The sequence below is a fragment of the Rhea pennata genome, chromosome Z (assembly GCF_028389875.1).
Source record: "Rhea pennata isolate bPtePen1 chromosome Z, bPtePen1.pri, whole genome shotgun sequence".
Taxonomy (NCBI): domain Eukaryota; kingdom Metazoa; phylum Chordata; class Aves; order Rheiformes; family Rheidae; genus Rhea; species Rhea pennata.
Genome location: NC_084702.1, coordinates 30,681,597 through 30,706,721, shown reverse-complemented (window position 1 = coordinate 30,706,721; position 25,125 = coordinate 30,681,597). Strand labels below are relative to the sequence as shown.

Genomic DNA, 25,125 nt, shown 5'->3' with positions numbered 1-25,125 from the left:
ACATTTGCATTTTGTTAGACAAATCAAGAAGAAAAGGGGTAAAAGAAACAGCAGCATGCTTTTAAAGCAGGAGGAATGTGGCTACTGTGTTGTTGTTGTTATTATTAGAATAATAAGTACAGGTCAAATAATTAATGCCCTACAGGAGAATGGAAACAAATCCACCCAGTTTGTCTAAACAAAATGGATCAATGTCATGCCTATTCTAGGATTTTAGGTATTCTAGAGTATAAAAAAGAGCTCTGACAAGCAGGGAAAATTAATGAATAGCTTTATACTGAAGAGAAATAAACAGTACGCTTGCACACCAGAGTACCATTCTGAAAGTAGTTATTTCAAAAAATCCTTCACCATACTTGAGGAAAAATAATGTGATGTTTGGTATAGGCTACATGGATTTAAATGCCTCCCTCCTATGTTATACATTATGATGATTTGTTTGACTGTGACAAAAAATTACTCCTTCATCTGAGAACACCTTATCTGTATACAGCCACCCATTCTAGCCTACAAAGTTTAAGGCTTCAAAACTATGCCTGCCTGGGTTAGGGTCTTATCCACTGGTGGAATTTATTATTTGCAAGGTACTCCATAGACCTGCGCTTTCCTACTGAAATAACAATGTCAGGCAAAATAAATAATTCAATCCAATACAGTTATTCTCAAGGGATTTCTATTAATTAAAAAGAGTGCTCCAAAACTTCCTGAATAAGTTTCTGTGACAATATTGTAATGGCAGTTTAAAAATACATATATTATTTTAAAAGCCCAGGCATTTAATAGTCGTCTTAGCCTGAATTTTAACAAAACTGTAGAAATAATCCAACAAGGCAGTTACAAAGGTTACTGCAGATTTTAAACTATTTTCTGTACTTCACTTACTTCACTTCTTTTGAAATAAGTCCATGATACTTCTGTGTGGTCAAATTGCAATCTGCAGTCTTTACGTTTCAAAAGTAATGGAGTCATCTACTGTTATAATTCACTTCATTTACTCTTGCACTCCTCTACTTCATGATGGAAAAATACTAGTCTCCCACATTGCAGCACACTCCTGTTACTTCAGTTCTCATATAATCAACTATTTCAAGTTAAAACCTAGCCATGAAATTCATGTTGCAATAGAATGTATAAGCAAAGCCTTCTGAAAAGTGTGCTTTGCAGTACGACTGAAAATAAGGGGATAATTCCAGAAAAAAACAGCTTAAGCTAAGATCACCTTATTCTATAGTACCCACTTCCCTCTACAATGAGGACATCAATTAGAGCCATAGTTGTATGAGCAATGCTTATATAGGCACATTTGGATTATAGGGATTGTCTTCCCTAGGTCCTTCTTGTAATCTTAAATTCTGAATCATTCCCAGGATGGCTTGCTGTAAATTCTACATCTTGTAGGCAGTTGTAGGTGAGTGCAGCCAAGACACCTGCACAATACAGGACACAAATGCCCTTATTTCAAGCCTTCACACCTACACATAAGCAATTCCAGCCTTACTGTTGGCTCTAGGAACATCCCACAGTACAAAAAACAGAGTGTGTTTCCCCATCCATTTTATCTGTGCTTAGTCAGAGAACAGAAGGTATTTTGGCAGATACACTACTTTTGCATCTCTGCAAAACAACTACAACTGCTTAGCTAATCAGCTTTGCTAATAAATCCCTCCTTATTTTTCCTTTCTTTCTCTCTCTGGAATAAACTAATGCCACAAACTTTTCCTTTGCAAATATGCTTATCTACAAAAGAAGTATCTATGCCAAATTTTCTGGATACTTCACACTAAATTTTAATCAAATGAACCAAATAATATCTGTTTGCTTAAATTTTCACAAGAAAGTTATAGTACCATTTCAATTAATATCTAAAATACCTGTAACATATAGAACAAAAAATTTCAATTATTAAAGTGGAACAAGGTTATTAAAAACATTTCACCATAACTTGTTATTTCCCAGGATGTAAACAAATAATATAAAGTAGCTTTCAAGTTCTAATATGTGATGACTGTGCACTTTTTCATAGTAAGAGGTGAAAAATCCTCCAGATTTCAGAGTATAAAAAACAAAACCACCAAAACAACTTCTTCTTCAAAAAAAATAAGAACAGAAAGCAGAAGTTAGTCAATTTTCTTTCAGAAGATAAGCTTCCAATGCAATCTGCATCAGTATTAAGAAAAACAAACAAAATACCACTACCATAACAGATACATGTGAAACAATTTTTGGTATTATAATTATCCTGAAGTAAAATTTAATGGACTCAAGAACAACTTCTCTTTTTTTCAATGATGACTACCTGGACAATTGTGTAGAACAATGTTCTTGTTTTTTAAAATCTAAAATAAACACTGATAAGTCTCTTCTCTAATTAACAAAAAAACTTTGAGATTATGTATTCGGCTACAGAAGGCTCCCAATATGTGCCCAACTTCAGATAAATGAAATTAATCACCTCTAGCTTTCAGTACAACAATAGAATGTTAAAAATCCAGCCATCTTAAACTACACAGTCCCTGTAAATCTAGTATTAGACACCACACTTTTCCTTTAAAGCACAAAGATATCACTATACACTTCGGGATATTACATCTGTGCTAAGACCTATTTCCTGAATTGACAGAAAACTCAAGTTCCCCTTAACAGAGAAGGCAGATCTATTTCCATCAATACAAGCCATTTGTTCACTCCTTACACAAATTTTAAAAATTTGAGGGACTGAAATAGATGGTAGATTTCTACAGTAAGGCATCAGATATACAAACCCAGAGGTCACTAACAGTGGAAAGACACACTATAGATCTACTAGGCTGCCGCCAACATAGCCCTGCCTGTATTTTATACAATGTATTTTTATAGATGGGATTTTATAGTTCCCCAGGGCTCAGTACTGGGTCCCATCCTCTTCAACTTATCCATCAATGACCCGGATGAGGGGACACAGAGCCTCCTCAGCAAGTTTGCCGATGTACAAAGCCGGGAGGAGTGGCTGACACACCTGAGGGCTGTGCTGCCATTCAGAGACCTGGGCAGGCTGGAGAGTTGGGCAGAGAGGAACCTCCTGAGGTTCAACTAGGGCAAGTGCAGAGTCCTGTCCCTAGGGAGAAATAACTCCATGCAGCAGTACAAGCTGGGGGCTGACCTGCTGGAAAGCGGCTCTGCAGAGAAGGACCTGGGAGTGCTGGTGGACAAGAAGCTGACCATGAGCCAGCAATGTGCCCTTGTGGCCTAGAAGGCCAATGGTATCCGGGGGTGAATCAGGAAGAGTGCTGCCAGCAGGTCAAGGCAGGTGATCCTGTCCCACTACTCAGTCCTGGTTAAGGTCACATCTCGAGTACTGTGTCCAGTTCTGGGCTCCCCACTACAACAGAGACATGGAGCTATTGGAGAGAGTCCAGCACAGGGCTACGAGGATGATCAGAGGGCTGGAGCACCTCCCCTATGAGCAACGGCTGCAAGAACTGGGCCTCTTTAGCCTGGGGAAGAGAAGACTGAGGGGGCATCTTATCAATGTCTACGAGTAACTGAAGGGAGGGTGTCAAGGGTATGGGGACAAACTGTTTTCAGTCATTCCATGTGACAGGGCAAGAGGCAATGGACACAATCTGAACCACAGGAAGTGCCACCTGAACGTGAGGGGGAATTTCTTCACTGTGAGAGTGACAGAGCACTGGTACAGGTTGCCCAGAGACGTTGTGGAGTCTCCTTCTCTGGAGATATTCAAGGCCCGCCTGGATGTAACCCTGTCCAACACACTCTAGGTGACCCTGCTGAGCAGGGAGGTTGGACTAGATGATCTCCAGAGGTCCCTTCCAGCCTTACTGATTCTATGATTCTTATTTTAAGGGAAATTGCCATACTAAAGCTCATCTCAGGAACATCCCATTATCTGTTCAGAGGTTTTTTTTGCAATTACCTACAGTACAGAAAAATACCTTGAAATACATGAACATTGATGATAAAAGATCAAAAATCAAAGAAAAAGCACAATATATCATGTGAGGAAAGTCTCTAATGAGACAGAATGAAGATGAGTATCACTGACTCACTAATAATCAAAAAAAAAAAAAACAGACAAATCATCTTGTTAGTAGCTAACTACTTTGAGTCACTTACTCTCATCTGGCTATACCTATGTTTGAGTATTATTTCCTAAATATAAATTGAACTGTCATTTATACAGTGATAGCTCAAATGTTTTTCTAATCAAGCAGACCTCCTCAGTGCCAAAACTAAACATCCAACTTGCCTGACCCTCACAAATATCAAGCCACTGGCACAAGTCCAGTATACTTAAGAAGGTCATACAAGCTCATAAAGAAGCTCATAAAAGTGAGCTCTTTTATGCTCACTTATGTACCTACTCTGGTACTGCAACAGTAAAACCCACTTCCTTATCACTCAAGGCCGCTTTGTATTAACATGGGAAAAGCCTCACTGCTACTGATCAAGGTTACATGGAGTCCACATAGCCACAGCCAGGTGCACCCCTGGAGGAAGCTGTAGCCCATCCCATCTAAGAAGCAACTCAGTTCCACTGACACCTTTTGGGACTGCTTCTCACTGGCTGGCAGCTTTGGAAGATGCAGGCTTTTAGAGCATTTGGTGCTGACACCATTATCTAAACTCAGGTGATTCTGCTGGCCTGAACTGTTCACTAGTGTCAAAAAACATGTAACAAAAATGTCATAAGGTACTGTTGGAGTGAAGTCCATATTACTACCCTGTAATGGATTTCTAGACACAGGAAATTTCATTCAGGGAATAAAAGAAGGATCTCACAAGCACCACCGAAGTTCACTAACTTGATTTTTAGATATGTAGATATACATATATATATATATATATATGTATGTGTGTGTGTGTGTGTGTGTATATATGTGTGTGTGTGTGTATATATATATATATATATGTATATGTATATAAAATATTTGCTGGCAGTGAATTTAAGAATAAAACTGACTATTGGGACACAATTATGTGTATATAGCAGGCAATACGCACACCTCATGTATGTAGTAACAGAAAAGAAAGATACTGCTTGCATAATAACAAATCAGTAATGTGATATAAAAAAATGGCCTTGCCGCAACAGTTGTGGATATTGTGTTATATTGGAAGTGTAAACATACAGTATACTTCATCCTGCATACCTTCTCACTCGTTATTTTCAGCTCAGGAATGGTCCTAAGCCTGGTTTAATTTTCTCTTTAGTTACCTTGAATGGGTCTCCCTTCCAGTTATTAATAGTCCCCCTTTGAACCCAGAAAGCCTTATGGTTTCTAAGGCATCGAATTCCAGATTTATACTCAACGTAAGTTTTTGTTCATCTTCAGCCTGGCTCTTATTAACTTCTTTTGATGTCGTCAAAATTAGAACAGACAGTGAGTGTTCAATACATTTCCAGTATCTCCATGCTACCCATGACAGCACAGACCTCTGTCACATTTTTAAGTCTTATTTTTCCCCCAGCCTACTTGATTGTTACTCATATGGAAACTAGCCTCAGCTCTGAGCACCTCTGTCACCCTTCTCTAAATCTCTTCCAAATCTCACATATCCTTTTTTGAGAGGAAGGACTGGAACTACTCACAGTATTGAAAGAGCACACAAATAATGAATTTCATAATGATTTTCATTTGTTCTCTGTTCCTTTTCTAAAGGGTTCAAAGGCTTAATTTGACTTTTGACTACCACTGAGTTGATGTCTTCATGAAACTGTCCTCCAGTGTTTCATCCTTGAATGTAAGGGTCACTTCAATGCCTGTCACTGAACATATGAAGCTATTAACTCTTAAGGTGACAGAACATCTTCTTGCAGTCCCTGCAAAGCAGCATCCTTAGAGGAGATCTCTAGCATAGTACCACTACCATCAAATGAGTGATTTAGAAACTATTAGGTGTACATTGTCTTAAACTCAGGATATGAATCTGATTTTTTTTCATTCTAAAAAATAAATTTACCTTCATTTTTCCACTGTATTTTGGATCTGAAATTGTTTCAAAAGCTGCATCTTTGCTTAATTGCACAAAATCTGGAAAACTGGAAAATACCTGGTTGCACACCCGTTTGATATGTGCTTCCTGAAAAAAAAGCAAGAAGTTTGAATAGACATTAAATATTAGAGTTACATTAGCATAGCAGGTAAGCCATAAAAGGAGTTTAACTGGCTGAAACAACTCATCCAAAGGAACTCAACTAGAAAGTTACATGTTTTTATTTAACTCAGTACACAACTGTTAGATAAAACATCTACTGCATAAGGTTTTTTTCTTCATTTAAAAAGAAAAAGGATTCTAATTCGACATCAATGATTCCAGTTACTATCGCAAGACATGGCCAAAACTCCTGGTCTTGGGCTGAGATTGCACTAGGACTGCCCAGAGTTCTTAGTCTCAAGCCCTGATAGCTTGAGATTTGCATTACCCAACAGTTGCGTACCAGCACTTCTGATATTCTCTCCTTGAGCAGCTTCTACCAAAACACATTCATCATATTTTTTAGAGAGACTCTACTCTGAATATAAAATTCTACAGAGAAATCATGTTCTGTTTATTATTACTTATTTGCTTGCAAAAAGGCCTAGCTGTTAGTGAACAGTTTTCATAAATGAAACAGAAATAGCACTATTAGAAATCACCAAGAATGACTCTTTACTTTAAAGCTTTCCAAGGCTTTTAGGAGCCTCGTTTTCAGTTTTTCATCACCTAAATGAGCTGGCTAGTGTACAAGCATCACTTCCAAGCTGGCTAGTACTCAAGCATCACTTCCTCCAAGCTCAAGAGTGCACATTCCCGTGAGTGAAAAGTCCAGCAAAGGGGCAGGTGGCCTGATAGATGAACAAAGAGCTCCTGGCAAAACTCAAACAAAAGAAGAAAGTACATAGAATGTGGAAAAGAAGGAAAGGCCATCTGGGAGGAATACAGGAACAGAGTATGCAGGAATGTGATGAAGAAGACTAAGGCCCAGTTGGAATTAAATCTGGCAAGGGATGTTAAGGACAACAGGAAGGGCTTCTTCAAACACATCAGCAACAAGAAGAGGACTGGGGAAAATGTGGGCCTGCTACTGAACAGGGTGGGGGCCCTGGTGACAAGAGATACAGGGAAGGCAGAATTAGTGAATGCCTTCTTTGCTTCAGTCTTCACTGCTAAGGGCAGCCCTCATGAATCCCTGAGCCTGAAGACAAGGGAGAAAGTCTGGAGAAGGGAAAACTTTGCTTTGGTTGAGGAGGATAGGATTAGAGAACTTCTGGGCAGGCTAGACATCCACAACTCCATAGGCCCGGATGGGATGCATCCACGGGTACTGAGGGAGCTGGCAGATGTTGTCAGGCCGTTCTCCATCATCTTTGAAAGTCATGGAGAACTGGAGAGGTGACTGCTGAGGACTGGAAGAAAGCCAATGTCACTCCAGTCTTCAAAAAGGGCAAGGAGGAGGACCCAGACAACTACAGGCCTTTCAGTCTCACTCCATCCCTGGAAAGGTGATGGAACAACTCATCCTGGACGCCATCTCCAAGCATATAGAAGAAAAGGTGATCAGGAGTAGTCAGCATGCATTCACCAAGGGGAAATCCTGCTTAACCAGTCTGATAGCCTTCTATGATGGAATGACTGGTTGGGTAGATGAGGGGAGGGCAGTGGACGCTGTGTACCTTGACTTCAGCAAGGCTTCTGACACCGTCTCCACAACATCCTCCCAGGCAAGCTCTGGAAGAGTGGACAGTGAGGTGGATTGAGAACTGGCTAAAAGGCAGAGCTCAGAGGGTCATCATCACTGGCGTGGAGTCCAGTTGGAGGCCTGGGGCTAGTGGAGTTCCCCAGGGCTCAGTACTGGGTCCCATCCTCTTCAACTTATCCATCAATGACCCGGATGAGGGGACACAGTGCCTCCTCAGCAAGTTTGCCGATGTACAAAGCCGGGAGGAGTGGCTGACACACCTGAGGGCTGTGCTGCCATTCAGAGACCTGGGCAGGCTGGAGAGTTGGGCAGAGAGGAACCTCCTGAGGTTCAACTAGGGCAAGTGCAGAGTCCTGTCCCTAGGGAGAAATAACTCCATGCAGCAGTACAAGCTGGGGGCTGACCTGCTGGAAAGCGGCTCTGCAGAGAAGGACCTGGGAGTGCTGGTGGACAAGAAGCTGACCATGAGCCAGCAATGTGCCCTTGTGGCCTAGAAGGCCAATGGTATCCGGGGGTGAATCAGGAAGAGTGCTGCCAGCAGGTCAAGGCAGGTGATCCTGTCCCACTACTCAGCCCTGGTTAAGGTCACATCTCGAGTACTGTGTCCAGTTCTGGGCTCCCCACTACAACAGAGACATGGAGCTACTGGAGAGAGTCCAGCATAGAGCTACGAGGATGATCAGAGGGCTGGAGCACCTCCCCTATGAGCAACGGCTACAAGAACTGGGCCTCTTTAGCCTGGGGAAGAGAAGACTGAGGGGGCATCTTATCAATGTCTACGAGTAACTGAAGTGACAAACTGTTTTCAGTCATTTCATGTGACAGGGCAAGAGGCAATGGACACAATCTGAACCACAGGAAGTGCCACCTGAACGTGAGGGGGAATTTCTTCACTGTGAGAGTGACAGAGCACTGGTACAGGTTGCCCAGAGACGTTGTGGAGTCTCCTTCTCTGGAGATATTCAAGGCCCGCCTGGATGTAACCCTGTCCAACACGCTCTAGGTGACCCTGCTGAGAAGGGAGGTTGGACTAGATGATCTCCAGAGGTCCCATCCAAGCTTACCCATTCTGTGATTCTGTAAATGAAAATATGGTTGTAAAACATCTCTAGCTACTAAATAAGGACTCCATTCTGCACTACTGAATGAAAAGGAGTTTTGCAAGATTCCTTAATTTCAGTTAGGTTTTTTTTTGTTTGTTTTTAAAGTCAAAGAACTCAAAAACATGAATATTCATAAAGCAAGGAGACCAGCAACGATTTGTACTCAAAATTTTTCCCATTTGTTTCCCACAAGTCTGCTTTTCAGGTATTTCTGAAACTAACCTGCTGCTTACTAGTAGTATCCATCTGCAGCAGCGCAGCATGATTTGCAACTTTCTGTAGGATTGTCAGGTAACTGAAACGCAGTGACTTAACTGTTTCACCATGAGCATTTGCCTACCAAAAAGAGAAGAATAATCATGAAAACAAATACTCTTGAAAATAAGAAATATCCTGAAACAAAGGCTATTCTAACAGCTTACTACACTAATCTATTACACTAGCAATTCTAAGTAGTAATAAAATTGGTTCTAAAGAGATGCATACTGCATTTCTAACAGAAAAGCAAGTAAAAAAACCCCTTTATTTCTTAGCTTGTGATCCTATTCCTATTTTGTGATCCCCTCAAAAAGTCCAGGTATGTTCATAGTTTGTTAAATATTTTAAATAGCATATCTACAGTACTTGCTAAGATAACCTAGTAGTCCTTGGCTAACAAAAATACAGTAACTTTACAACTGATTTAAATATAAATGAAACCAGATGTTTGAATAACTTCTTACCCTGTGACTGCTAACTCTACTTATCTTTTCAACAAAAATTCATGAAGTTTTATAAACATCTGAAGTAATACAATTCAAATAACCTGAAACATTCTTTATGGCTTTCCACTGCATCAGCAGCAATAGCATCAGATAACTATTTTTCTGGCTGGGTGATGCGACCAATATCGGCTTTCTTTACCCTCTTCAAGTTACTAGATTTCATGGGTAACTTTGGAATATTGCAGTCCATAAGAGCTCTTAAGCATCTGCAGTCCTGCCAAATGTCATTTGCTCTACAAAAAAAACAGGAGAAATAGAAACCTAAAAGATGCTAATATTCTTGGAGAACCATCAGCAAATTACCATCACAAGTAGTGCCTTATAATAAAGGCTTAGCGTAAAACTAGAAGTGCTCTTACTTCAAGAAATATTCCAGCAGGACAGAGTAGATACAGTTGTTGTTCTGGGGTATAACAAAACAATATTAACAGGTTACAAAAAAAAAACCAGTCAGTAAAGACGACAATCCTTGGTCTATAGCATTAGTTTACTGATAATGAATTAAGAAACTGCATCTAGAAGAAAGATCATATACCTTCCAGCCTACTACCCTACTTCACTTCAGGACACTATCCAATGTATATAATCTAATGTTTCAATATCAGTTTGAATGGATTGTTCTATACAAATTATACTTTAAAAAAAGAGAATATTTTTTCTTCTGATTTCCATCTGAAAAGGTCTCATAACTTACAGTTTAAAAACAATCTCTCTGTCAGCATGTTCAAATGAAAGATGAAGAAGGCATGCTACCCGATTTGGAAAAAAACCTAAATACACAAACCAAAGCAGGCCAGAAAGAAATTAGGGAAAATGGAGTATGAGATATTTGCTTAAATATGTATTAGCCATGCTTAAATTAAACTCAGTCTACTGAAAGATACAGACAAAACAAACAGCAAGCTAGACTAGTCATTAGAAGACCAGAAAACATGGAAGAAATCTGTAGGACTTATCACTTTAGTGAAAAAGCTCCACTTGTGCTTTAACTTGGCTGCTATCATAACTCTCTCTTCAGTGAAGAAAAAGGAATGTCTATTTACTGGCAAAGAAGGATAAAATCCCAGCTTCAGGTTTAACAATCACAGACCAAATAATCTGCTGGGTCAACCCCTCTGGTTTGCAGCTTCTACACCAACCAGTTGATCTGCACCAAAGCAGCATGCCTGACATACTGGGCATACTGGCACATTCCACTCACCACTATTGTGTCACAGGCACATATATATTAATTGAACACACCTAGAACTCACAGCATATATAATGGCCACCTGCTCAGAGCACACAAAGCAGCTTTGCTGTGCTCCTGGAGTGCCTGATCTCATTGCACTTATGATGCAATCCCATGTTTCTAGATGGGATTTCCCAAAAAGAAAGATGCAAGCATTAAACTTGTGCCCAGGTCACCTACATTTGCAACAGTTCTTCATCAGAAGGGAGTCTTCTGAGGAAATCTATTTACTGCTCAAAATGGAATGACTAAAATCCAGACTGTAGAAGTTCTTACTTTGTAACAACAATTCTTCCTTTTACGGCCGCTGCTGCAGCTACAGGGCTCTCCTGCTCGTAACACTAAGCTTACATCCTCTGTCTCCAGTACAGCCTGGTATACCGCCTTCTGGAATTCTGTCAGGGAACAGTATACCATCTGCCAAAGAGAGAACCCCAAATCACAGTTATGTTCAGCATGTAACGAACAGCAAAGGGCATTTCAGAATAAAAAACACGGAACACTGAAACCCTCCTCCCCCAAAACAACAAAAAAGGAAACTGTAGTCAAAATGCATTATTGAACTCCTCTCAAAACACTACAAAGAGTATCAATTTTGAGCTACATCAATCTGCTGTTAGGTTTCCACAAACTCTTCAATAGAGCTTTTGTGGGTGGAAGGAGGGAGGCATAGGGACAAGTGAGAGCAATAAATGCGTAACTGTAAGGACTCTCCTTTTCTGCCAGTTGCTTTTTTTGCCCTTTCTTTCCTCCTTCTTAGGTGCTCACTGTTGTAGGACACTAACACAGGCATAAGAAATAAAATATAGTTCAGTCTAATGGTGGCCTACAGCAGTCAGAACACTGAGAAGGCAGGGATCTATACAGTGCTATTGCCAAAACTCTTATCCCTTCTCTTAGAGGCCATGGGTGGCATCTCCATGACATCTTTAGTCTTAAGCAGCAGGAGACAGAAATCCCAAGATCATTCCTTAACCTAGGCCACCCACGCAGCAGCACCACCATGCTGTGCTATAATAATACAACAGTGACTTGAACATACACTCACATTAACAAGAGAATGAAAAGAATAAAACCTGCTAGATTTAGAAAAGCAACTGACTGATGTTTTTGTTAATCTTTCCTTCACAGAAAGGAAAAAAGAAGACAGTTTAGATGACACTATTATACACTAAGAATGAAGAACAAATACCAAATTTTGAAAACAAAACCAACCACAAATGAATTTATTTATCTACTTAGACGGAAAGCACATATATTTTAATGAGCATTCATCACATTTCTTAGCTATAGTCATAAAGCGTTTTTTTCTTTGCATGTTTACAATAACATTAGATGAATAGGATTACAGATCTATAACAATCAGTTTTGGGGTTTTTTTTTTAATGATTGAAAATGAAGAAGTTTAGGGAAGTTAAAAGCAAACTGTTGTGTACTAAATAACAGGTCTTGAATTCAGAAGTCCAACACAGAATTTCAAGAGATTTACATAAATTGCAGTGGATTGCACAGGTAATTACAAAAGTACACAAAAAACAGATGTGTAGATCACTAGTCAGAAGTCTAGCTGAGCATTTGCATGCCCGATTAACTCCATTTCAACATGCAATCATAGTAATTACTGAACAAAGCACACTACTGCATGTGCATTTTTTTCAAGACTCTGGACTCTTCCTAAGTTCTTAAGCCCAAAAGAAAATCATAAACTACTAAAGGCATGATGAAAGGAAAAAATACAACAAAAACAAAAAAGAAGAGAGATATTCACTAGTATTATATTTGAAATGGACAGATGCTCTTACCCTGTCTTCTTTTTTTGGTAACTGATCACTGATCAGAGCTTTAGTACGTCTGAGGAACCAGCCAGACATTTTTCTTGCTAGCTTCAGCATGGCCTTGCGACCTGTTGCTAGCTCTCTTTTAGTTGCAGTGTGCCTCTGGCCATGCTCCACTGGATCAGAAAACTTCTTCTCAAAATGCATTCTAGTTCCCAAAAGTCCTGGTACAGCCCTATCAAAAGGAGGACTAAATAAATAAATAAATAAAAGAAGCTGGGGGGAGGGAGGTGGTGAAATGAGGAGAAGGAATACCAGCATTGTCTTTACTTCGAGGCAGGCTATCCACTGATTGAAAGCATACCATAAATTGTTTCTGGCTAACAGCAAGGTCTTAAATTAACTATCACTAGGGAGATGAATAAAAGCTGTGCATATAAGTAGAAACACATCTTACACTACCTCCAAACATTCAGCTTTTTCATTTACTCACTGTGATCCTCAAATCTTAAAAAAGCCTCCAAAGAAAAAGGGACACGGCCTCCAAAAAAAAAAAAAAAAAAAAAAAACATCAGCAGGCCAACCTAAGTCACAAGTATAGATAACCTTCAAACATGAAGGCTGCTTTTATTCAGGAGCCTAATTACAAAGTTGTGCATTCATGTTTGCAATGGTTTATCTTTATTATTTTTATTAAAAACAGGATATATAGGTATTATAATTTAATTATAATCGAGAAACCCAACAGGAAGACTTCAGAGATCATTGTAATAGATTGTTCCAAGCTACTGTGCTGCCAACTACCACCATAGTTTTAATGAACTAGGTACAATCCTAAACTTAGCATTGAAGAATTTCTTTCTTGACATTTACATTTAAGATACATTTGCTTTATTCTCCTTTGTGAGTGTACCTAGTATTGTGTTTGGATTTATAATCTAGATTTATTTCCAACTTCCCCTCTCCTTTCAAACTTTATCAGGACAAGAATTGGTGCTTTGTAAATATATGCCTTTTGACAAATATTATTGTCAAAATATTATTATTAATTTCAATTTTCAAGTAAGCCAAAATGACCTGCATGCATTGGACAAGGCATAGGAAATTGTTCAAAGACATAAAGTAACTCTCACTCTACTGTGTGGGGGAGAGAAAGATGGAAAAGAAAAAAAATAGTACCTTTACAAAAGAAAGATAAAGGGAGGAAAAAGTCCCTGCTTCCCAAATTCCACAAAGAAGCAAGACAACGAAGAGAACTCTAAAATTATTAAATACCTGTCAAATACATGCTGCAGATGAATCTGCTAGGACTTATCCCAATTCCCCTTGGAGGGGGGAGGAGGAGTAGAAAGATTCTCACAAGGACCTTGAGGGTTTTTGAAACAGCCCTAGCCCAACCCCACCATATGGCAAAGATACACAGGTGTTTAACCACATAAAAAGACATTTTATTTACCAGTCCATGACACACCAAAGTTCCTTCATATTGTTCTGAAGAATTGTTCCAGTAAGACCTATGCGAACACTGCACTTCAGTGCTTTCATGGTTTGCGTTATTTGAGCCTTTGGATTCTTGATTCTGTGTGCTTCATCCACTATGACAGCAGACCACTCTACACTGCAGATTAAAAATACCATCTTAACTGAAACTACTTATCCAATCCCACAGTACTGAGTCACATAAGTAGTGATGATAATTATACTCACAATAATTTTATGTTTGATTTTCTTATTTTCTTATTTTACACTATATTACTATATTACTATATATATTACTCATTTCATTATATTCTGTTCACTTCATTATATTCTATTCACTTAGTAAATTAATTGATCATAGTTAAGCCAAACGGCTAAACTACATAGTCAAATGGATGGAACTACAGTTGACTATATCAAATGTCTTCTGTGAAAGAAGACCACTTTCCATCTCTGGAGTAATCCAGCATCTCTTACCAGCACTCATTCCACTTGTAAGTTAAATTTACAAAATTTCATAGTTTTTTGAAAGTAAACTATTGAAACCTGATAAGGGCAAACGACCTTCATCCCCCCCCCCCCCCCCCAAAAAAAAATCACAGATTAAATAAAAGTAGACAGAAATCTCCTCTGTCAGCATAGTATTAACATGAAAACACTTTGATGTTACTTCAAGAAGCAAAATGTAGGAACGGGCATGTATAAAAGGAAACATCTTTGCTGAGCAAGTCATAGGTATTTTAGGTGACTATTTTGAAGGCTTAACTTGTAGCACTTTTGAGCCTCTATATTCTTCCTTTCCCTTTACGTAAATTCTCAAATATCTACTCTTAAGTTTGGCTAATGGAAGAACATGAAATCAGATGTAAAGAGATTTCACAGCTAATTTGTTACAAAAGCTTGCAAGCCAGCTTAAGTGTTTGAACATAAGATAGCATAACAGAATAGTTGAGGTTGGAAGGGACCTCTGAAGATCATCTAGTCCAACCCCCATGCTCAAGCAGGGTCACCTAGAGCATGTTGCCCAGAATTTTGTCCAGATGGCTTCTCAATATCTGCAAAGAAGGAGACTCCACAAACTTTCGGGCAACTTGTTCCAGTGCTTAGTTACCCTCACAAGCTATCAACAGTGTTGGCCACAACCTGCACAGTATTAAAATAATTAATTCTTACTTAACACCAATGTGTGACGTCAAACCACCCTTCTAGCTAAGCAAGAAATATAGCTTCTCTCAATGCCAAGAGAAGACCATAGGTCCATCTAGTTATATGTTCTGCAGGAGCCCATTCAGTCAACCTGCACACTGAACCAACATACTTACTAGCACAATGACCCCTCACACCTGCCATATAGATACAGGTAGTGCAGCACATGCACCTCTTCCCTGACCATTATTTGATGTTCAAGCTTAAGGAGTCTCTCAAAGAGAGAACAACAGCATGAAAAAGGCTAACTTAACACCTTTAGCTGTCTTCTACCCACACTTTTTCTCCTCAGACCTGACAACAGAGCCAACTGTTTTGACAAGGACCATCCAGAACACCAGGATGTTCTCTAGTCCTTTCCCATCACCTAACACAGGAAGGTCTGCAGGGCTGCCAAGAATGCTAACAGCTAAGGGCAGGTTGCTACTATCAACAGTTATTCATACAACTTCCACTCTACTTCCAAGATGAAGCAAGTAAAGAAGGCTGCTGTGATCAGGTGAGAGCCTAATACTCCTGAACATCAAAGGTAAGGCAAAACACCTGGTTTAAGAATACTGACAGGAATAGGACAAATAAAGTAGGATTTCCAATACAACCTGCAGTCAGAAAGATCTTGATTCTGCTGAATTCCTCAGGTATATAAATTCTATATACACTGTCATATATACATATACAATACACATATACACCCTTCCTCCCCCTCCCTTACATCTCAAAGTTCTTAGGAATTCTGTGAAGCTTGTGAAAAGTAATGTGAAGTATAAATAATAAGCAAAGCATCTTGTAAACATTTGCTAAAGACTTCCAGCAACCTTTTTCTTACACTATACTGAAAGATAGAAATACCTTCTGCATATCTTTAGCTATCATGATTTTTCAGGTAGACGATTCCTGCAGCTTTTAAGAACATTTCATGAATGGGGTAACAGCAAAGACTAGCTATGTGAAAATATTTAACTTTGTTGCAGTCAACCAGCAGACTCATTAGACTTTCAAACCTTACATGCCATGCTGCAAAAGAATGAGTAGAAAGTTCTTATGGAAACATGAACTCTAGACACGTAAATATTTTCATGGTCACTAAGGAAGGGGGGGGGGGAAAAAAAGACTAATTTACTTGTAATTATAGCCTTCTGAAAACTATTTAAGCACTTACATTTCCTAAGCACCCCCCCCCCTGCAAAGACAGTACACTGCAGATCTACTACAGACGGATTCTTTTTCCACATAGAAAGTCATTGAAATTAATAATAAATACTTCACACAGGAAGAATTACAAATATTTGTAAGGAACAACTTAATATTAAAAAGGCAGTTACAATCGTAGTTGCACAAAATATATTAAAATTGTTACCTGTTGAACTCCTCCAAATATAGGCGAAGTATCTCATATGTTGTAAGGGCAACTTCACATTTCCCTTGCTTGATGCGACTCAAATCGTCGTCCTTTTTATTACCATGCAAGATAGCAACTTTGAAGTAGCCCCATGTGTCTAACTCATTCTTCCAGTTGTACAACACAGAAAGAGGGGCCACTATAAGGAAAGTCTGAAAACAAACAGCTGTTACAATACTACTAAAAAATCTGCAACATAGCACTTTATCAATAAGGAAAGTTTGAATCTTGAGTTTTATTTTACTGCTATACAGTTCAAATTTTGTTTAATTGTCACATCTGTATTTATCTACAATTACATGCCTAGAATAAAAAAAGTTACCTAAGGAGTCAACAAAATAAATTCAAAAATATCCACCTTATTCACAGTATGTAAATTCACACATGCTAGAATACCACAAAAATACCAAAGCAATAGTGTTGCTTATTCAAATTATATACTAACAGCATTTACATAAATTATTAAATTTATTTCCACAGAGAAATGCATAAGTAAATGCAATAAAGCACACAAGACACTCTGATATAACATCTGTATCCATGTATCATAAAACATTATACAGATGGAGAAAACAGAAGCATGAAGAGGTTAAACAACTTCTCCAATTCACAAAGCTAGTAAAAACATGACTTCAGAACAGAAAGTATCAAAACACACTTACAGGTTTAAGATAACCTCTACAACTCATTCGTCATAGAATCATGAAGGCATTCACGTGGGAAGGGATCTCAGGAAGCATCTAGTCTAATTTCCTGGCCAAAGCAGGGGCAACACTGAACTCGGACGAAGCCATTTAGGGCTTTGCCCAGTCAGGTCATCAAAAACTTCAAGACGGGGGGCGCACCTCTTTTGGTGACCCGTTCCAATACTTAATAGTCTTCATAGCAGAATTTTTCTTCTCTTGTATCTGGCCAGAACCATTCCTCTTTGTTCACAGAAAGGGACATCCCTTCACCTTTCCTTCCCTGCCCATCTTTTTCAAATCTGTTCCTCATAGAGCAGATTAGTCATACGAACCATTCCAGCCAGTCAAATGTTCCAAATATTCCAATAAAACAAAAATAGCAATAGAATACATAAAATTGAATGGGTCTTCTCAAGGGTAAAATTAAAGTGATCTTCAAATCTCTCTTCACATAACTTATACATAAATCTCTATATTCATTGATAAGTTAAACACCTGCTCTTTCTGTTTTAGAAACACAATAATGCAAAACTAGTTTATTACTCAGTGACACAGGCTTTTCAAAGTACTCTATGCCACAGATCTCATCCAGATACTTGCAAATGTCTTCTGGTAGTACAGACTGACAACAGTAATAGATTGAACAATAACAGCTAGAGAAATCACTGTGATAATCTGAAAAAACAGAGCCTGCCATAACACTGCTAAGAAGGCCATGAACCTCTGATCTACACTAACCATTGAAAATGAACATACGTAAACTCCTAAAACAAACAAATGACAACAAAAATGGTATAATCTTTTACCAAAACCTTTAAATTTGTATCAACAAAAGCTGTACCTTCTTGGGACTGCATTTTGATTCTTTTTTCACTGTCCTCAGTAAAAATTCTGGCATATTATTTTCAATATCTTCACGTGTTCCTTTTTTGTGCAGCACTGCAGCCAGAAATGAAATGACCTCAAGAAAGGAAACGATTCTCAGTGATTAAGTAAAAAATGTAAGCAGAAAATGAACATCATACATTGCAAGTAAACATCTAGGAAAAGATCCTGAATTAGACCTAGTAAAACCTTTTGTTCTTTTAAACTGATTTTTTAAAATAGGAAACCCTATTTTTAAAACAGAAGTATTCAATTTTTTCTTTTCTTTTTTCCTTTTTTTTTAAAAAAAAAAAACCCACATATTTAAAGACAAATAGGAACCATTCACTTTGGAGAATCCTGCACTCATGCTAAGTGCATATCTTGCTTGATTTTACTTTTCAGTCATCTAAGTGGAAAAAGTTTCAAAAAATACAGATAAAGGAGCCAAGAAAAACTAGAGATGAAACATGCCTGGGAATTTTCCTGAAAAGAGATGGCACATGAATCTTGGATGAGAAAACAGAAGGAAGAGGTACTTGCTAATTTTAGTTCAATACTACTTCTGCAAAAGGTTTAAACTAAAGGTTAGATTCTTAATATGTAGTTTCATGTACGTTCCTTTCCTTCAAATTCCTGTTATCTACAAAATCTGTTCTTTCTGTTGTGTTTGGGCCTGTTACTCAGTCATCTGCCTCAACCCATCCACAACCAGTAGATTTATGGGACATTTATTAGAACACATTACAGTGGGGACAAGCAGTGTGACCTGGGCTATTCCAAGTTGTTCCCACGGCAATCCAAATCAGGCAGAAGGCACAGAGATACCTGGCCAGAACACTCACATTTGTAAAATCCACACATGATAAATGGGGCTAAGCAGCAGCAAGACCCAGCCGTGTTGCTGGACAGAGATGCCCTTCTTTTGGAAATTCAACAGGCCCTATTTACTCAGGGCAGCTAGCTCTAGCCTGTTCCCTGAGCAGCTGCTACACAGCTGCTCACAGCAGAGCAAAGATAAAACTGTCATCAAAAGACACCCATATCTTTCTCCCTCTAATGGTCAGGGGAAAAGGCCAGCCAGGAGTGCAGAGTTGACAGAAAAATACCTGAGAAGAATGAAGGTAAAAGACTGGAAGAGAGGAGCAGCTGGGTGAGAAACAGGTATATGGAAGAAAGGGAAAAAAAGGTATTTTTATACATAATGCTTCACAGTAACTGAAGGTAGGAGGCTGCTGCAAGTTTGCACATGTTGTTTGATTTTAGTGTCTTTTTTACTCAAGAATAAAAAGAAAATTCTACAAAAAGTAAACTCCTATATGCCTTCCAGATCCTCCCTTTATGGAAGAATTATCCATCACAAATGTGTAACTAAAGCAAAGGCTGGAAGAGAGGTCCACGCTGCTAAGAAACCTTTGGTTCTTCCAGATAAAGCAAGAATAAATTTAAAGGCATTGATAGGAATTTTAATTCAGTGAAAATATTATTAAAAAAAAAAAAAAAAAAAAAAAAAAAGGAGGGTTCTACTTGTCTCCATATCAGTTTTAGCTTAAGAAGAAAGAGCCAGACAGCCAAACCAAATTAAGCAAAAATCAATTGAAAAATGGAGACTACTGCAAAAGACTTTTCTAGAAAAGTCCTTCTCTCAGAACTTATGTTATAGTTTAAGATGGGAAAGGTCTGGCCCCTTGACAAGCATACCTCAAATTTTTTTATAGGACTGTAAATGAATTAACTGCCACATAATGATTTTTAATTAAAATTTCATTTATACATACTAATATTTTCTAAACAAGCAAAAGGAGATTTTTGTAGTATTGAACTACCATAAACATTATAAGAACAGAATACTGCACTTTATAAATAAATAAAATATTCTTCAAAAAAATTTTTCTTCTGCTTGCTTGATATTGTGATTAAATAATCATCAGATGAGAATTCCACAAGGGAATTCCACAGAGAATACCTGTATTGTTTTTCCAAGGCCCATATCATCTCCAAGAATACATCCCCTTTTATTAGCATAGTGTCCATACAGGAATTGGGCTCCTTCTCTTTGATAATCACGTAGATATCTGTTAATTGTATATGGGATACAATCCCCACTGTCAGATAACTTAAAAGGAATTGCAGGAGATGGAAGATTTTGGTCAGGAAAATTAGGCTTTTCCAGATCATCATCATCAAATATTAAGTTTTTCCAGGGACCTTTACTGGATTTGACTCTATGAAGTTTAGTTATAAGTATTTTCCTTTCTTCAGACTCCAAGAATGATACAACAGCAAATGATTTCCCATTCTTGTCCTTTTCAATAGACTTCACTGTTCCTTCATAAAGTGTCCCATTTTCAAGACAAGGGGCAAGGCATTTATCTCCAATGTGCCATCTATCTACAGAAAAAAAACACGCAAATAAAAAGCATAGTGAAAACCTGTCCAAATGTACAAAGCATTTCATTTTTATCACACCATTAAAAACATTTAATACAAATTTATTTAACAAAAATGCATACAACATAAGATTCAAGATTTTATTCAAGGTAAACCTTGAATAAAATATTAGTTACAAATAACAATATTGGTTACAATTTAGAACCAAATCCTGAGCAACAAAATTACAATTTGTAAAAACAGTGTGTCTGTATTAAAGAATCTGAGGTAGAGAACAAATACTGATACATTGAGTTATGCCAGGAAGGTTTCTCTTGAGCTCAGACAAACAAATACGGATACGCTGATGCCTGCAGGTTTAGAGTCTAATTAACAATCTGGGTGACCTGGTCAAAATGACCTTCTGCATTATGTGCACTTTTGTTCTATTTGCATCTAGTACTGCAGCTTTAATAAATTATTTTACAAATGTAACTGAGCATGAAAACATCACCTTTCTCCTAAGGAAGTCTAGCATAGGTTATAAAAAGCTTCTGGAACAATAGAGGAGTACCTTAAAAACATATAGTAGCACAGCATTTGCCTATATTATTCATCAAAATGGCTAATCACTCAGTAAGTTCCTTACACAGCAGTCACGTCTACAGCTGTAATGTCAGACAGACATGTATCTTCTGAGTATTGCCTCAATACAGCACAATAAATATTAAGAACAAATTAATAAAAAAACCAGGTCTTTCAGTTATCTCATTTTTACATTTTGTATACAAAGACAACTTTTTAAATTGTAAATGCTGCTAACAGGGCTGGAAGAAGGAAGATAAGAACAACTATACATCACAGCTTGGAGAACATGTCAAGTTAACAAGGAAACATCCAACAAAGCACCCTTCTAGAAAATATAAAGCTTTTCCTCTTTGCAGTTAAAAAATAAAAAGATGCAGGAAATAATGGCTGCATAGCAAGTTTTCCAGCTTGAACTGAGGTAGTGTGCTTGTCTTTTTGAGCCTGTAGAATCCATTTTCAGCCTTCCTGAACTGAGCTTTCCCAAACCGAAGAAACTGATATGGATGATTCATCTCAGAGCTTTTACTATTCCAATTTAATTGTTGAAATTATCATTCTGCTACTTCTGTGAGAAGCATTAGCAGCGAAAGGCACATGGGACAGGTTTTTATGGAAAGAAGCAAGAGAGAATTTTGCCTTAGAAAAGTATTTGAACTTCACACCTTTAATCAGTGGCAATACACCTTTCTGTGCACTTCTCTGCACACTGATTTCATGCTGAGACAACCCCGCTTTCTCATATTGTTATATCTCAGTGCAAAAACCGGTTTGAGAGGGTATGTTCTCCTCACCATTTCCTGAGTCATCTTCCCCAGTTCCTATATCCTCAGCAGATTATATTCTTCATTAATTAGATCAATGAAATATTTTTTTAATTATATTAAAAAAATTATTATATTAAGCTATATTCATTAAAAGAGAACATAAGAACGTCCATTTACCCTACTATTCTGTAATGACCAGAGGCCGTAAGTTGACATTCAGGTAAAAGTAAATATAGCACAAGCATACAGAAAACCACTCTTTAAAATTTTCCAGGCTTAAAGTATTTTTAGTTCTGTAGATTTCCTGAGCCTGTGATTGTCTACTTAGTAATCCCTAGGAGATCTCTCTTCCAAGTACCCGTTCCCCCTCCAATGCATGCAGATTTCTTGCATTCTATGTCTTTCGACTAGGAGTTTCACAGGTCTGCTCTCTTCTGCATGACAAACTTTTCCCAGCTATAAACTTGGATTCTACAACCTAAACTGAGGACTATCAACAAGATTAAATCCCATCCATTTCTATATATGGGCTCCATGTCACACATCATTTTGTGGATCTTTTTCAGAGCACTTCTACATCATCCTTGTTCGGGTTGAGAAGCCCCACCCCACAGCTTGATCCCTGTAAGTAAGCTGGTCCATATCTTCAGCTATTCTTGCTAATGAAGCTTACATTTCTAACATGTCTTTTTGAGGTGAAGGACATGGAAATACAAACAGTATTCAACAAATTGGATGCAACCAATCTCTGAAATTTTAAGCCATTTCTACTGTCTCACATGCATGCCCAAACATATGTGAAAAAACAAGCGCATGACCAATAATGTCTAAATCTTTGTAGGACTGCTCAAAATTAGGAAGCAAGACTGATAAAATGAAACCAACTACATACAACATGCTGTTAAATTTGCATAACAAAACTTAAAATAAGAGAACTTCTACAAGTACTTTCTTTTACAGTCATAGCTAAAGAGACATGTAACAAAATAGTCTTAAAAAGGGAGCCTCAAGTTAAAACAATGATTTTACAGTGCCTTTGTTTTTAACTAAGCATTTTTTGAGTTTTATGGCTTTGACATTTTGCAGTTGGAGGTGCAAAGTAGAGCGAATAGTAATGGCCATAGTTTCAGCAATACCAAATTCATTAAGAAATTAGGCATAGAATGAGAAAAAGTGAGAAAATAGCAAAAAGAGTACTAGTAAGGCCATCACTGCAACAATATCCCCCAAAGCAATGGTGTACAAGCCAAAGCAAGAATTGGTACTTTAATTAGGCCAATTTGCTTTTTTTTTGTGAACCACAACAATTATTTACATAGGGTTCTAGCCTTATAAATGAAAAAGTTTATTCTAGTATGACTTCCTAGAATGGATATACCAACATGATTTAGTACACTTACCATCAATGCTATAAAACTGATGTTTCAGATGTCTAGCTATATTCACCATGCTACACTTGGAAAAAATGCCATTATATATATTGACTATTCTAAATCATGTTGATGATGCCCTACTGTCAGATACTAGCTCACTCCAACAATCGCTCCTATATAAAATGGGCAAAACAACTATGAATACTTTGTAACTACTGAGGTCCGACCATGGAGAGTGTTAAGTTTGTTTTCATCCCCAAATAAAAAACAGCCTCTGAAAACAAAATTCAAGTATGCTATGCAATAAAAAGTTTCCTTTCTTACATTATCAAATTTAAATACAAAATTATTAAGCAAAAAATGCTAATAATATTCAAAATGCCTTACTGCAAAAAAAAAAAAAAAAAAAAAAAGAAAAGAAAGAAAAAAAAAAAGAAAGAAAACACACACTGAAGTAGGATGGTTCAAATTCACTTCAATAAGCATTTCCATGTTTCCTCAAGAAGAAAATCAAAATGAACATTTATTTTCTTAAAAAAAAAAAAAAAAAAAAAAAAAGTTTCCTGACTGAAAGTTCCTAAGACATATATATATATATATATATATACGCATATATATATATATATAAAAGACAGCTTTTGACAGCCAGCTTTCCTACTAGACAAGGCCTCACAGCGCTTTGCCACCGAGATGTGCGTGCAAGTCACTGTGGGACAGCCAGGCCCCCGGGCGCCTGCCCCACAACACCGGGCCGCGGCCACTCTCTTCCCCAGGGGGGCAGCGCCTCAGCCGCGGCGAACTGCCAAGCGCTCGGTAACTTCTCGGCCGTGATTTTACCACCGCACGACGCGAGGAATCAGCACCGGGGCGCCACTCGGGAAGCAGGGGCGGGAGACGCTTACCTGGGGCACCATCGCACATCGTCACGGGCGGCGCAGGGCCCGCGCGCTAAGGCGGGCAGGGGGCCCGGGCCGGGCCGGGCCGAGCCGGGCCGGGCCGGGCCGCCGCCGCCCTCGCCGCACCCGCGCCGGCACGAGCCGCTGGAGGCCCCGCGCGGTGCCCGGCCGCCGCCGCGGGCTGCGGGAACCTGGCGAAGCGCCCCCGGGGCCTTTCAGGGCGCTTCGGGACGGAGGCGGCGGCGGTAACGGCGGGCGCGGGCCCAGCACCCGCCTCTGGCCCCGGGCGGTGGGTCCGGACTGCCGCGGCGGAGGTGGGGGGGCGGGTATCGCGAGACCAGCAGCCCCGCGGGATTTTCTTTCTCTTTTTTTCTTTTTCTTTTTTCCCTTAAAGGAGCCGCCCGTGAAACGAGGGGAGGCGGTGCGGAGAAGTCTCGCGAGACTTGCGGGCGTTCCCGCGCGGCGCGGCCGTTGGGCCGTTAGGGCGAGAGCGAAGGCGGCTGCAGTTGAGGTGCAATGGGCAGCGCGGAGGGCGGGAGCGCTGCGGGCCGGCGCTCTCGTGTTTACTAGCGCTTCACAGGCGACGGGAAGAAGCGCTGCCGTGCGGCGCGCTTGGAGGAGCTTGGCCTGAGAGTCGGTCCGTGCTGGTGGGGAGAGCAAAATCCAGTTTGGGATTGGGGATAACTGCTGTACTATGGTACAAACACAAAATTAAATGTATTTCTGTACAGCAGTGCACAAAGATGGAATGTGGTGTGAGTAGTGCTGTTGTAAGTTTACAACAAGCAAAAAATACACTATCGTGTGAATGTAGCCCAGGGGAGCATGATTACTCAAGCTGGAAGTTAATCAGGCTGATTTCAACTGTTGCTATAGTTTCCAGGTATCTTCAGGGCTATCAGCTCTGTTATAGTTTGTTTTCAGCTCTCCTGTAGTTTGTTTTAAA

General features: G+C 39.0%; 1 protein-coding gene across 4 annotated transcripts in view; it reads right to left on the bottom strand.

Annotated features, from left to right (window-relative positions):
• The window catches only part of ERCC6L2 (ERCC excision repair 6 like 2), a 42,958-nt gene extending 18,691 nt beyond the window's left edge, over positions 1–24,267 (bottom strand). For all 4 annotated transcript variants that reach the window (XR_009961173.1, XM_062599873.1, XM_062599872.1 and 1 more), the window contains exons 1-9: positions 24,186–24,267; positions 20,155–20,579; positions 18,166–18,285; positions 16,597–16,790; positions 14,011–14,172; positions 12,582–12,789; positions 11,056–11,196; positions 9,007–9,120; positions 5,962–6,081 (exon numbers count right to left, since the gene is read on the bottom strand). Coding sequence is in view for 3 of the 4 variants with exons in the window: in XM_062599873.1 (XP_062455857.1) it covers positions 5,962–6,081; positions 9,007–9,120; positions 11,056–11,196; positions 12,582–12,789; positions 14,011–14,172; positions 16,597–16,790; positions 18,166–18,285; positions 20,155–20,579; positions 24,186–24,204 (1,503 nt within the window). In the remaining variant the exon portion in view is untranslated. The remainder of the gene's footprint in view (positions 1–5,961; positions 6,082–9,006; positions 9,121–11,055; positions 11,197–12,581; positions 12,790–14,010; positions 14,173–16,596; positions 16,791–18,165; positions 18,286–20,154; positions 20,580–24,185) is intronic.
• Between the last annotated feature and the right edge of the window lie 858 nt (positions 24,268–25,125).